The sequence below is a fragment of the Drosophila nasuta genome, chromosome 2R, assembly GCF_023558535.2.
Source record: "Drosophila nasuta strain 15112-1781.00 chromosome 2R, ASM2355853v1, whole genome shotgun sequence".
NCBI classification, from domain to species: domain Eukaryota; kingdom Metazoa; phylum Arthropoda; class Insecta; order Diptera; family Drosophilidae; genus Drosophila; species Drosophila nasuta.
The window spans coordinates 1,267,340-1,283,422 of record NC_083456.1 but is presented as its reverse complement, the minus strand read 5'-3'; the positions used below and the strand labels follow the sequence as shown (position 1 = coordinate 1,283,422).

Sequence of the window (16,083 nt, the reverse complement as noted above, 5' to 3'; positions counted from 1 at the left end):
CAGAGACAGAGGGGCAGTAACAGACACTAGCATGAAGTGCGTACGGTGTGCGTGTTAAATTTTAATTGATTTTTCCCAACATATGTATGTATGTATGTATGTATGTATGTACTTAGGAGTTGCACACAGACGCAGAACGATTATGAATATATGCAAGAATGTATGTCTTGTGTACATTTCAAATGCTTGCGTAGAAGTGTATGTACATACATTCATATGTCCGCATGTATTCACTTGATAATGCGAAGTAAAAAACATAAAGTTAAGTGTGGAGCAGCAGCAACATCAGCATCCAATACACTAGCAAACGAAAACACACACAAAATACAAGCACAACCACACACATACACTTTGGTGATACATGGAGTGCGTTAAAGTGAAATGGCAGACAGTCAGGCGTGCGAATAAACAAATACACACACACACGCACACACAAGCACGCACGAGTATGCGACGAAGCAAGCGCACGACGACCGAGAATCAAAGCTCGGAATTGAAACTCGGGTTGTGTACATTAATGAGCAAGCTTCTGTGTGGTAGGGCGGCCAGAAGGGGGGTTTTACTGAGAGGACAATTCAAGGAGCCAGTGAAAAACATTTTATAACGTTTCAGTTGTTGTTTGCCTTAATGTTATTGTTGTTGTTGTTGGTGTCTGTAGGTTGTTATAGTTGGTTGTTGTCGGAATCGCTGTGTTTGTTGTTGATAACGGTTTTGTATAGCCTGCTGTGTTGAGTGTCTGTATCTGGGTAGCCGTGTGTGTACGTATGTATGTATCTGTACCTGTATGTATACATACATTTTGTAGTCTGTCCTGAATCTGTATCTGTTTTTGTATCTGTATTTGTGTGCTGTTTTGTGTAGCCTAGCATTTATCGATTTGTTTTGACTTTTACATATATACAAGCGTATTATTTAATATAAAAACAACGATAACAAGAGAAGGCGAAATGGGTTGAGGGTGTGTTTGTGTGTGTGTTTCTGAGGCATCCTAGAGGGTATCCAAACTAAATATGAGAAACTTTAGGTTACTTTTAGGGACAACAACAACTATTTTGGCGCAATATGCGGCAAAATTAGCAACGACCCAAAGTTCAATTGAGTATAACGCATTGAAAACTTAAGTAATTTCCCTAGTAATAATATTGCTTAAGCTTCTAAGCAAAATGCTTTCTGCTAGCACTTTATCTTAAATTTCATTTTTCTTTCGATTGTGCTTGCAGTTACTTTTTTGTAGATCGGTTATACCAATAAGTAAATATGTATTTTAAATTTGTGTAATGAAGAACTGCCTGAGAATTTGGTTAGAGATGTATATAGTACAAATTCATAAGCTATTTAATGAAGCAAAGCAATTACATAGGCACAAAATTTAATTAAAGATAAATTCGAACTTACATATATAGTAGTACATTCAAAATATTCCGTAGAGTACTAACCATACCAGTTAGATAGCAAAAGCTGCTAAGATGATATTGCAATAGGCGTTTCTTGTAATACAAACGTATTTCTTCAATACCCTCTACAGTTTTTGTCTGATTGCAAAATTTCAGGAATCTTAAGGACTGGAGTTATTATTTTAAGTACCAAAAATTTCTCTAGTTCTAAAATTACGCTTGCTCTTCGATTTTTTTTCGACTCGCAGGGTCGAAAGTAAGCGTGGCAAAAATCTAAACAAACTAAGTGCTGCAAACAAAAATTAAGCTTTATCTCTAGTTTGTGAGATCTAGGTTTACATACGGAAAAACAGACTATATCACTTCGGCTGTTGACGCTGATCAAGAATATATAATTTATGGGGCGGAGATGCCTTCTTCTGCCTGTTATATACAGGTAAAGGGTATAAAATGTCTCGAAAGAAAGCTTTCATGGGTACTTCACTTCACTGTACTTTATAATGATTAAATACATTCGAACTATTCAGACAATGTGTAACAAAAAATTTTGAAATTCTTTATGGTTAGAGATATTTTCTTCTTTACTTCATAAAGCAAACAGAGTGTTTGGTGTGAATATTTTAAAAATAACCCTTTTTTTTTCTATTTCTACAGGTAGATGTTAAATATCTGTAATCCAAAATGCATGTCAAGCCGTCCTCTATACGAAGAAAATATTATAAAATATGTAACTAACTCTAAAAGGAAAACTTCTTTAATAATAATACACATTACATTAAATGCCTCTCGCTAAACGAGTGGAAATTTGGAAAATGATCGCTCTGTCGTTGGCTCACCTTCAGCTCGCGCGTGTCAAATAAAACATAGGGGAAAAATAAAAGAAAATATAAAAATAATATATGAAAAGCAAGCGATAAACCACACACAAACCGAACGAAGAAAAATTAAATAAAAAAAAAAAACTGTAATAGAAAAGTTGAAAAGTATTAACGCGAATTATAATAACATCATCAGCAACAGCAACAGCAACAACAGCAGCAACAGCAACAGCAACAGCCGCAACAAAGACAACAATAACTAATGCATAGGCGAGAACAGTAAAAGCAAAGTGGACGCCGGATATAGAAATGCTCATCCCATAGTTAATATGTGCGTATACATATACATATACTTACACATATGTACTACACACAATCGTATGCACAGATGTGTGGCATACAGAGCCGTGGAATAGACAGGCGTTGCCGCCTTTTGCCGTTGCCAACGACAATCAACATCAACATCAACATAAACATCTAGAGAATTCGTCATACGCACTGTGGGACACGACACAAACAAATGCATTACTTGATTAAGAGGTAAGCTTAAAATTCAATTGAATCGCAGCTAACTCTTAGTTATTTACTTTTAATTTGGGGAGGATTTTATGTTGCTCCTACACGAGGAAGTCCAAGTGTGAATATTAGTATTCTATGTTACTGTATGCACAACTATCATATTTATCGAATGAAATTAACGATAACTATTGTGCCATTATGCCTTTTTTCATCGGCATTGTTTTCAAGAATCTGGCGTGTGTTGAACGACATACTAATACAACTACACAAATGTTTGAGAATGGTATAAGTATGTAGATTGTAAACATGTGGATGGCATAGACAAAAATAAAAACAGAACGTTTAATGATGTGCTGACAAAGACAACATACACTCAATCACATCAACTCACTTGATCATAAATATGATGGCTATATCAATATCTATAATATTGCAGTGGCTGAGCATGAAGATATACATACATATCTATCAATAACGAAATGCAGTTTAGTACACTTTTGTTTGTTGATCTCCATAAAGACTGAAATCTAAAATTAATTGAAATATTAAACAAAATGTTGGTAGATACGGCACAACAATTCATAGATTAGGATAGACAATAACAAACCAAACTTGCATTTATATTTTTGAGAATTTGTCAAATTTATGACTAAGCCAATGCCAAACAGACAGTTGACGTCACTGAAAAGATGGAATTTCTAAATGAACATTTATTTCATGTGTGCTGTTCGTGCTGAGGTCTTTGCAATAGTATTACGTATGAGGTAACAATTTTTTTTTTCAAACCTCAAACGGACAGGGTGATGTGAAGATCGGGGAGACGGTTAAAAGAAAAATAAAGTATTTTATGAAATGTTCATTCTATATATATGACATATAGGTCTTGTTGTTTTGATCTATTGCTGATAAAGTGAAAGTGAAGTTATGTTAGAAAAGCAATTATTCATTTTCACGAGTTTAGAAAAGAAACAAATGCAAATATTTGTATTTTTTATGGGATTATTTCATGCAAGAATACTCACAGCTTAATATGAAAAGTGTTTTCTTTCACGATTTAATTACTATCAATACCTGTCCAACATAAAAACAATCTTAAATGATTGCAAATTAATTCGCATAGAGATTCGTATCAGGTATTTTAGAATCGAGGCAGCTTTATTGTAGTTTTCTTACTTATTTCCCTCCTGTTTTATTTTTTCCGCATTGTCACAGAGTCTGACGTCTCGATGGGAATAGAGACCCCGTCGCTTGTCTGTCAGCGGCGGCTGCTTGAAAAAACTATTAATTTGTCCGAGCTACGCAAAATATATTTATTTCGAACAAATACACGTGTGGCAAGCAGAGAGCTGTAAAGTTCTTTTTAACCAATTTATATGGTTTACAGTCACTAAAAATGACAATCTTTAAATATAAAGAATCCCTAGGCTTTATTATTATAGAAGTGTAACGATTAAAGACAAAGATCTAAGGGCTTAGATAAGACTGTTATTTGTGCAAAGTTATAATACTTTTGTACCGATTTGTTAGCGAATATGCAAGTCAATTGATTAGCTGTGAAGTTTAAAGGCAAAAGTAAACCAGGAAAGACTACATAAGAGTAAGCACTATCTATTTCGTCCTTATTTAGAGTAACAATCTTAGTCCTTTTGGAAGTTTAAAGCGGGTAGACAATTGACTCTATAGAGAATTATGAATGTACCAGTAAATTACAATGGTGTCGCTTTATGATTAATTAAAATTGCATTTAAATTGTATCTTCATGTCCGAACTGCATTCTTAGCTCACAGTCTGACCGACTTGCAGGCTTGCCATGTGCCATGTGCCATATGCCATATGCCCTAACATGCGAAGCCACTGGCGATAATACATAATTGGAAGACGTCTGGCGACCGGCAGGCAACTAGTACAGACAACAACAGGTGGTCGGTAGTCACCTCTCTATATAGCTATATAGTGCCAGACAGAGATAGGGAGCTGATCAGAGCAGGTTGCCCTTTCTTGAGCTCTCCGTTGCTGCGTTTGCTGGCGATGAACGAAGCATGTCCATTAGCTGATTTAATGAAATCGTAAATCAAATGAACGGATTGCTAAAAATATACGCGCGCGTATTTTATGATTTTTGAAGTGGAACTTATGCCTGTACAATAACACACAAAAGAATAAAAAAAAAAAATATATAAAAAAAAAAACGAACGGCACCGCAACGCCGAACAATAGATGACTCGTGGATGATTGTGCCAAAACTATAGTATGAGACTGAGACTGCTGGCATGCTTGTATCACACATGTGTTCTTGTATGTCCCTGTATTTCTTTGAATCAGTCTAGAGGTATATCAGAATGCCTACAAATATTTGCATCTAACATACATATACATATAAATATACATATACATATATAATATGTTATGTATGAGGCACTATGTAGACTGTAGACTGTAGACTCGTGTGTGTTCGCTTCTAATGATGAGCACATGTAATGTCTTGTATTGCAAAACTTGGCGTTTCATTTCTTCAATTCTTGCAGTGAACAGTGCATACTTTTGCATACAATTTTTGGTCGATTTTGGTTGATTTTATTCTTCCTCTTAATGTTGTGTCGCGTTTGCTTTGCTTTGCTTTGCTTTTCGTTTATTTTTATACCCGCTACCCATAGAGTAGAAGGGTTTTATAATTATGTGCCTGCAGGAAATGTATGTAACAGGCAGAAGAAGGCATTCCGGATCTCTTAGAGTATATGTAACTTTTTTTCCGACACTTGTTATTTTTGCACTCCGATTAAGTTTGTTTCACTTTTTGCGCCACATCCACTTCAGCCCCCACTAAATATATCGAATAATAAGCGTACTTTTGAAGCTGCAGTCGAATTTCGAATTTATGATTCTTGCAAATTTGAATGCGATCAGATACAAAAATTTTAGAATACTGTTCTATTGAAAATGGAAAGCGGGTATCTCACAGTCGAGCACACTCGACTAGTGGTTTCTTATTTGTTTCATTTTCATTTTTGTTTTTGATTTTCAGTTTTGGCAAAAGTGCCTTCATTGTCGTTATCGTCTGTGACTTACACGACGTATCTTGGCCAAGATTTTGCTTGGCTGCTTTTCACTCCCGTCGTTACAATTTTAGGCGTCTCTGTCTGGCACTATCGTGGGCATTGGGCGCATCATTCTGCATCTTTATTTAATTAAAGTGTGCTTTATGTGCTCCATTGTGGTTGTACAAGTACACGAGTATGACAACGTCAACGGAGGCGTCTTCTCTCGGCAGCCGTGATTTATGCTAGTCGTTATGCCTTCCGTCATTAACATTCCCATCCTCATCCTCATTCTCATCCTCAATCTGATGTTGATCATCGCGATCGCCATCCCCATCCCCATCCCCATCCTCATCATAGGCAATGATGTCAACCCTAAGCAGCTTTCTTCTGGTGCGTTCAAGTAGCATTCTATTTACGATATTAGAGATGAACAAGTTTTACCTTCATCGTCTCTCATTATTATTTATTGTGTGCATTAGTCAACTTTTCTATAGCTTTTCTATTGTTGTGACTAATTTTATTTTTTTTCTATTTTGGCGAGCATTTCAAATTTTAAATTTAATTTGACTTTATTGTCAACAGGTTTGTACCGTCTCATGCGCTCAAAATCCTAAAAAAAAAAAACATAAATGTTCACTTACTGTGCCAGAAACTTAACTTTTACATATAGAAACATGTGCAAGATACCATAGCACGTTGCACTTTCCTTAACAGCGAGCTAGAAATTCCTCACACGCTGTATTACAAGTATGCACAGCATAGCGTTGTGTTGTGTACATATTGTTTACATATTAAAATTGTAATGCGCCATATTATTTTTCTATCTACGTACATGGATGTAGGTATATTTGATCAGTGTCAATTGTCTATATAAATCAACGGCGAAGCTTTTGAATATTGAGTGCAGTTCGAAAAATACACTTCTAATAATTGCGATGATTACGAGCGGATTAGAATGGCTGAACCAAAAATCAATGTTTCCTCGGAAGTTGGCAAGGATAAAGAGTTTAAGTTTCACCTGATGAGACTAAAGAACAATATTAGGACAAACAAGTAAGAAAGCCACAGACGAGTGTATTCGACTGTGAGATACCCGCTACTCTTTTTGAATAAAGCAAAGCAGTGTGGTATTATTCTTATGTGCCAAATTCGTAAGTTGCAAAAATATTAAAATATGGCGTAGGCTGTATTTGGTATGTTAATATAGTACTACATTCAAAATATACCAGATTGTTACCCAAAGCAACTAAGATCCGTAGTAAGTAGGCGTTTTCTTTTCAAACAAAAGTATTTCCAGCAAGCACATAGTTAGAATACCCTTTAATTCTATGGGTAACGGGTACAAAAATCTAGCACACAGGTGGTTTTATTATGAGGACATCAAATTATATTCCTTTTAAAGACATTCGACGCGTTTGACAATTAGTAATGTAATTTAATAATAGCTCCTTAAATTTGTTATTTAATAATCGAGGTCAAAAACTCTTCAATTTGTTGAATAAATGGTCAGTTCGTGCCCTGCGAATAAACATAAATTATTTGTGCGATAAAAATATTGATATGCGATAAAGTGCGGTGCAAGAGAGTATATTAGATTCGATTGGCGTTTGTTTGTTTAGATTCGATACACGCGAATGATTTTAATTGGATTTTGATATGAAAGTCATCCGCCGACAAGAGCCTGTCGATTTCCATATATTCTTGGCGTTTACACGGCTGCATAGTGTATTTATAGCTTGTGGTCTAACATTGAAAAAAAATACGAACACACTGTCGCAATCGTCTATACATAATTCTATATTCATATGTATGTCTGAATGTATTCTTGCTTGCTGTCTAATTCTAGCCATAGTAGTTTTTATACCCGCTACCCATAGGGTAAAAGGGTATTATATCTTTGTGCCTCCATGATAGGTATGTAACAGGCAGAGGCAGGCACATCTGACCCTATAAAGTATATATATTCCTGATTTTGAAGATAGAGTCTCGAATTTTGGAGAAAATAATTTAGATCAAACAAAATCTGTAGAAGTTATTTAGAAAATACTTTTGTAAGGGTACGCTAATTTGGCTGAAAATCTGGTATATTTTGCACTCAACGATATATTTTGGATCTAGAACTATATCAATAGACCAAATATGTATAGCCATTGTTATACATTTAGTATTTTTGTGGAACATTACTTTGGTATATTTGAAAATTAATGCCGCTCTTTTCTGTTTTTATTAAAAATTGGTAGCGGGTATCTCACAGTCGTGCTATAGCTTTTTTACTTGTTCATATTAAACACACGAAGAGAGAAAAGCATTCATAGCTAGACGACAGTTCGCAGCTGTTCGTTTAATCAACAGGGCGATTTCCATTGGCTTGTTAATATATTAATTAATATATTTAATCATTAAACCAACTAGCATAATAAATAAATAAAACATACGAACGAAGCAATGAATTTACAAGTTAATTGTACTTTGAATAATTTTGTCAGCCCTTGGTAAATTCACTTGTCACCTATTAACAAATAATAATTTGAAACATATAAAAATTGGATTATGTTTTGGTATATTTTCATTTGATGAATTTATTAGAGCTTAAAGCAACACATTACGATCCATGAAGAGACCTTGCATTTTTCGATGCTTATTATGGACAGTCAGTTTGACTGACACACTCACGTTCAACGTACGATTACATATGTGGAATTTAAGATGTTAAGCTAATCATGGAATTCCTGGGGTGCTTGATATTTGCTTTTCACATGCATTTGCTGTTTGTCGAAGTGTTTCTTCTTGCCGATTAGGCTAATATTGTTGTTGCTCTTGTGGTTTTCACCATTCCTGGTGCTGCCATATCGTCCCATAGCTCTTTTTATTGCTGTGCTTTAGTGGGCGCCTTGCCAAAGCATTTTCTGAAACAAATTGTCGTCGCGCTCGACAACATTCCGCGTGCTTACGCCTTACTACCGTCCTGGCATCGGCATCGGCATCGGCATCGGCATTGGCATCACCATAAGCACCAGCCTCAGCATCAGCATCAGCATCAGCATCGGCATCGGCGACGACCCAGTGAGACGCACTGTACCAATGATGTGTATTACTCGTACTATGCAGACTGCATTCGAGTATGTATGAATATACATATATTATATTTTAGTTTTTAATTACAAAATACCGAATGCAGATACTTAAACTTTCTGATTTTGGCGTTGGTCAAAATTATCCATTCTATAACATCTATTTGTCGTGGTCATAAAATGTCATATTGATTGAGATCGATCTGTTAGTCTTGTCCAAACTCTAAACTTTAAGTGCAGAATTAAATCTCGCAATATTTTCATTATACAAACAGCCATAAAATGGTTCGTTTTCTTTACTATCATTAGCCGGACAGCTTTCTTACAGTAAAACATTTGCGATTTTAATACTTGAACTAATATAAAAATAAAACTGTAAGGAATTACAATTAAATAACTAAAGCAAAAATAGTCTGATAAATCTCGTACACAGATACAGCGACTATTGTGTACAAAAATAAATATTGAGAGACATATAGCTAAATGAGATACTGAAAGACTGAGACGAAAGACAAGCATCTATCGTAGAGGTACTGTCTTATGTTAAAGAATAAAGAATAGTGCCTTACAAATGCCTACGAATACTCGTCGAATAAATAATAAGCAATATCATAAGGCAAATGTTATCATTATCAATGTCACACGGCATTCTTAGTTAGATATTTAAGTGCTCAGTCATGCCAAATCTCACACACAACAAGTTAGTCAATCAGTCACTCAATCAGCCAGTCAATCATTGAATCAGTATGTCATCCCAGTGATTCGTAGTAACTCAATCCTGTACCCAAATTCCATCAAACATATCTGCTAAACAATATCAATATCCTCATAATTTTTAATTGTGTTGTACATCTGATGTTGACATACTTTATCCGCTTAACCTCAGCGTCGCTGCCCATGTGAATGTCTTTATTTCGTATTCTTTTAATATATGAAAAGTATGTACTATGTTTTTCTTTCATCAATTAAATGCTTAAATGTATCAAATTTTGTTCTATTGTCATTGCTATTGTACATACATATTATATAGTATTATGTTTTTAATTTTATCTGTCTGTTTTGTGTGTTTTTCATTTAATATCAATCAAACAACGAATATGTTCTATCATACAAAAACCTTTTTGCAGATTTATGATTTTGTATCCCCATCATCACCACCACAACCACAACAACAACAACAACAACAACTACTACTACTACTACAAATACAACTATAAGAACAAGAATAAGCACCAACAAGAACAAGAACACCAGAATATCAACTGCGGCAAGTGTGACGATGGCTGCTATAAATACGGTAAGTATTCGAAAATCGAACACCGGTAACAACAACAAAAATGCCACTGCAACATTGTGTGTAGGCAATCATTTATAACTACTACTTATGTATTTTTGAACGAGAATTCTTAATTACTCAGATGAATTTATAAACCCAATTTGGCCTTCAGTGTGTGTGAGCAACATCAAGTTAATCGTCACGCTAGACTATCTTTCTAACAGGTAGTATAACTGATTGTCAAGTGTGCAGAATCCTTCAGTAATCAGTTCCTGCTGAATGACATGATTTCTTTTCGATTTAGTCGGAATGCTGTTAAAAATGGTGTCAACTCTATCAACTCTATTGTAGCAAACAAGAATTGTAATTCATTAGTATACACTCCGGCCCAAAATTATAAGACACCCCTTAAAGTTGTTTCGTTGCAGCTCGGAGCAGAATGGGAAACTAAAAAGAGCGAAATAGAAAAGAAAAATAATAATAAAAAGAGTGAAAAATAATAGCACAAGGAGTGATCCACAAAATATGCTATTTTTTTGCTTTGTTTCCATCTTCCGTTTTCAAGTAACGGGAAAAAAACACACACGTTACATTTTGAGCTAGCTGAATTTACAAAACGTAAGCAAAAAAACGGAGCAAAAAAAAAGTTCGTTTTTGATAATTTTTGATATCGGAACTGAATGCAAAAAGCAGTGATCTGATATAATGATTACAAATTTGAATTATCTGCTGGATGTATGTATTTACTTATGTTTATGCTTATGCATTTTGTAATTCGGAATGAATATTGAAAGCTAAATACATATGTTCCAGCCGATAATCTAAATACAATATTAAGGTAGACAATAATAAACTATTTCTTACAATTTTGCAACTGCTAGCAAAATTTATTAATTATCATTGTGATTTGTGTAAATCAAATAAGTCAGTCGCAGTTCCTTCTTACATTTCGCATGAGTGTCATTCAGTAAAAATAGTGATGGTTGCCTCAACAGAGTTCATGTCAAATACAATTTCAAGGTCTAACTTCGACAGGTGTTGCTACAGGACGTACATACCGTTTGTTTATGTTACTTAGTTTTTCTTTTTCCAATGCTGCATGATAACATACGAGTATTACATATTGACATGTTGAGCAAGATTTTCTTCAGCGTATTCACTCACGTACGCACAAGTCGCAGTCTTCTAAAATAATAAATAATTATTTGAATTAACCGTTAGCATAATTTATGATCGTATAGCTTGGCAGGCCTATGGTTTTTGTTTAAATTATGTATCCGAGTGATTTATTGTTTGGCTATTTCTCAACTCTTGTATTGCGAGCGACCTTAATTGAATAGTAAGAAAAGAAACAAACTAGAAGCTACCCTCTATAGAGATATATACTAATGTTAGTTTGAACACCAATTGCGTTTAGATGATTGTCAATCATCATCATCATTTCCTGTAAATTTTTTATGACTCGAGCGTTCAGATAAGCTGACAATATATGTAAATTTATAATTGAATATAATATTTAGATATCAAATCAGGTATTTCGTTTACAAGTACTACGAAGAGACTTTGAAGTAATATACCTCATCTCGAACTATTCTCGGACAGCCCATCGTCAACTTTTCCACTTGTGGCTGTTGGTCTATTAGCAGTGACCAGAACTGGACAGCTTTTATTTACTATGCTGCGCTGTTTATCTTGCTCACAACAAAACAATAACATTTTTGTTTATTTTTGCTGCTGGCAAATTATAATGCGCCGACGCTTTTAATTTATACGTATACCTTACTTTTAATTTTCAATGTGCTCATTAAAGGTGGTCGAAGTTGGGTATTTTATTTTCGTACATGTAACAAACTTGATGGGTATATGTATACTTGGCGTTATAACTAACCAGAATGACAATAAACACATAAAAATTGAATTGAAAGTGTATTAGAATAAGTGAGAACTATTTCAAAGTTCATACTTCTTGTTCTTGTTTATTTACTCTTATAGTACGTTGGTTTAACAGCAAATGCAGGTCTTGTTTATTATTTGCATGATGTGGTTTAAAATCCATTAATGACTTATTCACCAGTACTAACTAAAAATTATTTTCATAAATTTGAGGCATCAGTATAAACGTATGTATGGGAGAGTGTAAGAGCCAAACGAAAAATCAAATATTCATGATTAAATTGTTACATTAATCTTGTTTGAAGATTACAGTGGCAAAATATACTTACATATAAGCAATCATTTGGATATTCCTTTACAATTTTAATCCATTCATAAGTGTTTCGCTCATAGCTCAGTTAATATATGTACATATGTACATAATTATTATTATTATTATTAATATTATTATTATTATTATTATTATTATTATTATTATTATTATTATTATTATTATTATTATTATTATTATTATTATTATTATTATTATTATTATTATTATTATTATTATTATTATTATTATTATTATTATTATTATTATTATTATTATTATTATTATTATTATTATTATTATTATTATTATATTATTATTATTATTATTATTATTATTATTATTATTATTATTATTATTATTATTATTGAATTATTATTGAATTATTCTCTTATGTTTGCCATAAGAAAACCAATCCGAAATCCGAATCCGATTCGAATTCCTAGCATTTGCACTGAGACACAGCCCATATGTGAACAGATTGAAATTGGGGGAGTTGGCAATTATTTGACGTTTGCTTAAGCTTAGTGCTTACTGAGACCGAATAGCTGTGCATTTATATTAAATTAATTATGCCGCGCAGAAACTATTAGTTGGAGGATGTGACTTTTTGAATAATCTTAGAATAATCCTCAGTGACAATAGCGCACTCTCGCTGGCAGTCTCGTTGTCTACTATATGTTGGCATCATTTTCGAGAAGTCTACAATGAATTATATATGTTTATATGTATATATACATATACATATGTATGTACATATGTACATATATATATATATATATATATATATATATATATATACATATATATTGGAATTATCCTAAGAATATTTGTATTCATATTTAAGCGGCTTTTAGAATCTGTCACTTTGTGTTTGCACCGCATTTAGGTACCCAAAAGTATACACCTGCCTTTGACGAGTCTTAGCGCGCCGCGCGTGTTGATGTGCAGTGCGTCTGTTGGCACTGAGAGTTCTGTGACTCTGCAATTGAGAGATGGCAACGCGCGTGCTAGTGTGAGTGCAAATGTGGATGCCTTGGAGCTAGCGAGCAGTAGGCCAGAGGCGACAGCAACAGCAACAGAAACAGCAGCAACAACAAACCCAACGAAAACAAAGACAAGTGCAACAGTAGCAACACCGTCATCGTCGAGCGTCACAGTACTTGAGGCGTCATCAGCTTCAGCGTCGGTATTAGAAAATGCATTGACCATTGGCTATCCGGATCCGGACATGTTAGCAGATGTTTTGAGCACCATACAGACAGCCTGTAAGTCGTATTCAGTTCGCAATGCCGAGCAGAGCATCAAAAAACTTAATGCATGTCTCATTTGTAGCTCTCAAAAATAAGCTTGGTAACAGCAACAACAGCAACAACAACAACAACAACAACAACGACAGCTGCAAAAAAAGTAGCAACAAAAATACCGCCAACAGGAATAGTGCACCAACAATTTTAAATACAAACTCTGGCGCATATTTGAATAATCCAAATAAGATAACCATTACGCGACGGAGTTCGAGCAACAAGATCAACGTACAGACTGTGAGCGCTGCAACAAACACAACCATCAGCAGTATAAGCGGCAGTAAGACCAACTACATTAAGAACTGTCTTATACGCAGCAGCAGCTGTAGCAACACTGCCACCAATGTCACGACGCTGGCGCAGATTATGAGCAACAGCAGCACAAGCAGCGCAGCCAGTTTACTTAGTCAACATAACAATAATAGCAATTGTAGCAACAGCAGTAACTTTAGCAACGCCTCCTCAGTGGGCAGCAGCATAAGCGTTGGCAGTGTCAGTAGCAGCACTTCCACCAACAGCAACAGCAACAGCAATAGTAATAGCAACGACAGCAGCAGTGGACACAGCGGACACAGTTCGAGTTTCAAAAGCAACAGTCGAAATGTTCCTGGCATAGTCACAGCTGCAGCATCCACGAACACTACAGCAACTGGCATTGGCATTGTAACAGTCGACACTGCGCCTCGAAAGAGCCGTCCCAAACTATCTTCGCCGACAAGACACGGACCGCAGCAGTGCCAGGTGAGCGAACATTCGATTGCGTATTACAAAAGTAGTATCTGATTTACGAGTAGCAGCCACAGTGAAGCAGACTGTGCAAACCTTTTGCCATTTGTCACATTTGTAAACAGAAGCCAACTTTAAGGTCATTTGGTTTGCCAGCTATGCACCTCACGGTGTACTCGTTTTATCTGTATAACACATCTTCATATTAACATGGATGTGAATTCGGATTGCAGATCTTATGAAATTTATAACGATCGTATTGGAAGCTATTTAAGAAGCTATAGCAGATCACAGTTCTTGATGATCTGACACTGCTTCTTAAATGGGATATAGTCTTAGAATGAAGATAGTCCGAAAATAATCAAGACAAAGATTGCGTACGCGAAAAAGTCAAATTAAACAGCAAATAAATTATTCAAAGTTTCGTTATCATATCCAAGATCTACCATACACATATATAACATATATACATATATGGACCTTATCCATGTATGTATGTGATTTTGTGAAAACGAGCGTAATTAGTGAATTTTGTACGTATACACATCGCGGCTCATTAAAATTTCCAAATCGACAGTTGTGACGGTTGGCGTTTGGTGTTTGGCGTTTGGCGTTTAGTGGTCTTATGTGTACGGCGATCGAGGTCTCCAAGCGATGCTAATTACATTTCACTTGGTTTCTTGGTGAATTTTTTATAGATTTGTAGCAAGATCTTTGGAAATGCCTCGGCACTGGCTAAGCATAAACTGACGCACAGCGACGAGAGGAAATATATTTGTTCGCTCTGCTCGAAGGCATTCAAGCGGCAAGATCACTTGTAAGTTAATGAAGCATTCGAGTAATTCCGCTGATCCACTTACCCACTCGCCCACTTATCTATTTTGTCCATCAATCTGTATCCTCTTTAGAAACGGACACATGATGACGCATCGCAACAAGAAGCCTTACGAATGTAAGGCGGATGGCTGTGGCAAATCATATTGTGATGCACGCTCTCTGCGGCGCCATTCGGAAAATCATCACGGAGGCGTCACAGCGCAAGCCAACAACACGCTTTCAGCAACATCAGCAGGCGCAATTTGCAGTGGTCAGATGAGTGGCCAAATTAGTAGCAGCAGCAGCAGTTGCAGCAGCACTGCCAGCAGCAACGGCAATGCGGTCACCAACTCTTTGAGTCTCTCCCCGGCAACGGCTAGCGGGGATGCCAGCTCACCGGATGGGGCCACGTGCATACGCACTTATATCTCTACTGGCAGCACTGTGGTGGATGCGGCCACAGGAATAGCGTTGTCCGATGAGCAAATCAAGGCTATGAATCTGCCAATTAAAACGGGAGTTACATTGCTTTCGCCAACAACATCAGTCTCCTCCAATGTATCCTCCACCGCATCTTCGTCCGGTTGTTCATCGGGCGGCAGCAACAGCAATGTCAGTGTCAACATTAGCGGCAGCGGTAGTGTTAGCGCCAGCGTCAGCGGCAAAACTAGCAGCAACACAACAACAGTCGCGGCCAGTTCACCTACCATTATGCTCAGTGATGGCACCATGCTTGAGGGCGAGGGACTAACACGGGAGCAGCTCGATCTAATTAGCAAGATCATGCAGCAGACAAAGCAAACCAGCGCCCAAGTCACAGTCTCGTCTCCTACCAGTGTCAGCTCCTACAAGATTAATACAGAGACCACCCCGATACAGACTCGACCACGGACTTGGAACATGCAATTGGTGAGG

General features: G+C 36.0%; 1 protein-coding gene across 7 annotated transcripts in view; it reads left to right on the top strand.

Annotated features, from left to right (window-relative positions):
• The window catches only part of LOC132787676 (pneumococcal serine-rich repeat protein), a 30,109-nt gene that overhangs the window by 4,045 nt on the left and 9,981 nt on the right, over window positions 1–16,083 (top strand). For 6 of the 7 annotated variants that reach the window (XR_009632573.1, XR_009632571.1, XR_009632570.1 and 3 more), the window contains exons 2-7: window positions 2,049–2,752; window positions 9,968–10,137; window positions 13,209–13,587; window positions 13,655–14,367; window positions 15,051–15,169; window positions 15,261–16,077. Coding sequence is in view for 3 of the 7 variants with exons in the window: in XM_060794911.1 (XP_060650894.1) it covers window positions 10,120–10,137; window positions 13,209–13,587; window positions 13,655–14,367; window positions 15,051–15,169; window positions 15,261–16,077 (2,046 nt within the window). In the remaining 4 variants the exon portion in view is untranslated. The remainder of the gene's footprint in view (window positions 1–2,048; window positions 2,753–9,967; window positions 10,138–13,208; window positions 13,588–13,654; window positions 14,368–15,050; window positions 15,170–15,260; window positions 16,078–16,083) is intronic. The other variant, XR_009632572.1, reaches the window with a different exon arrangement.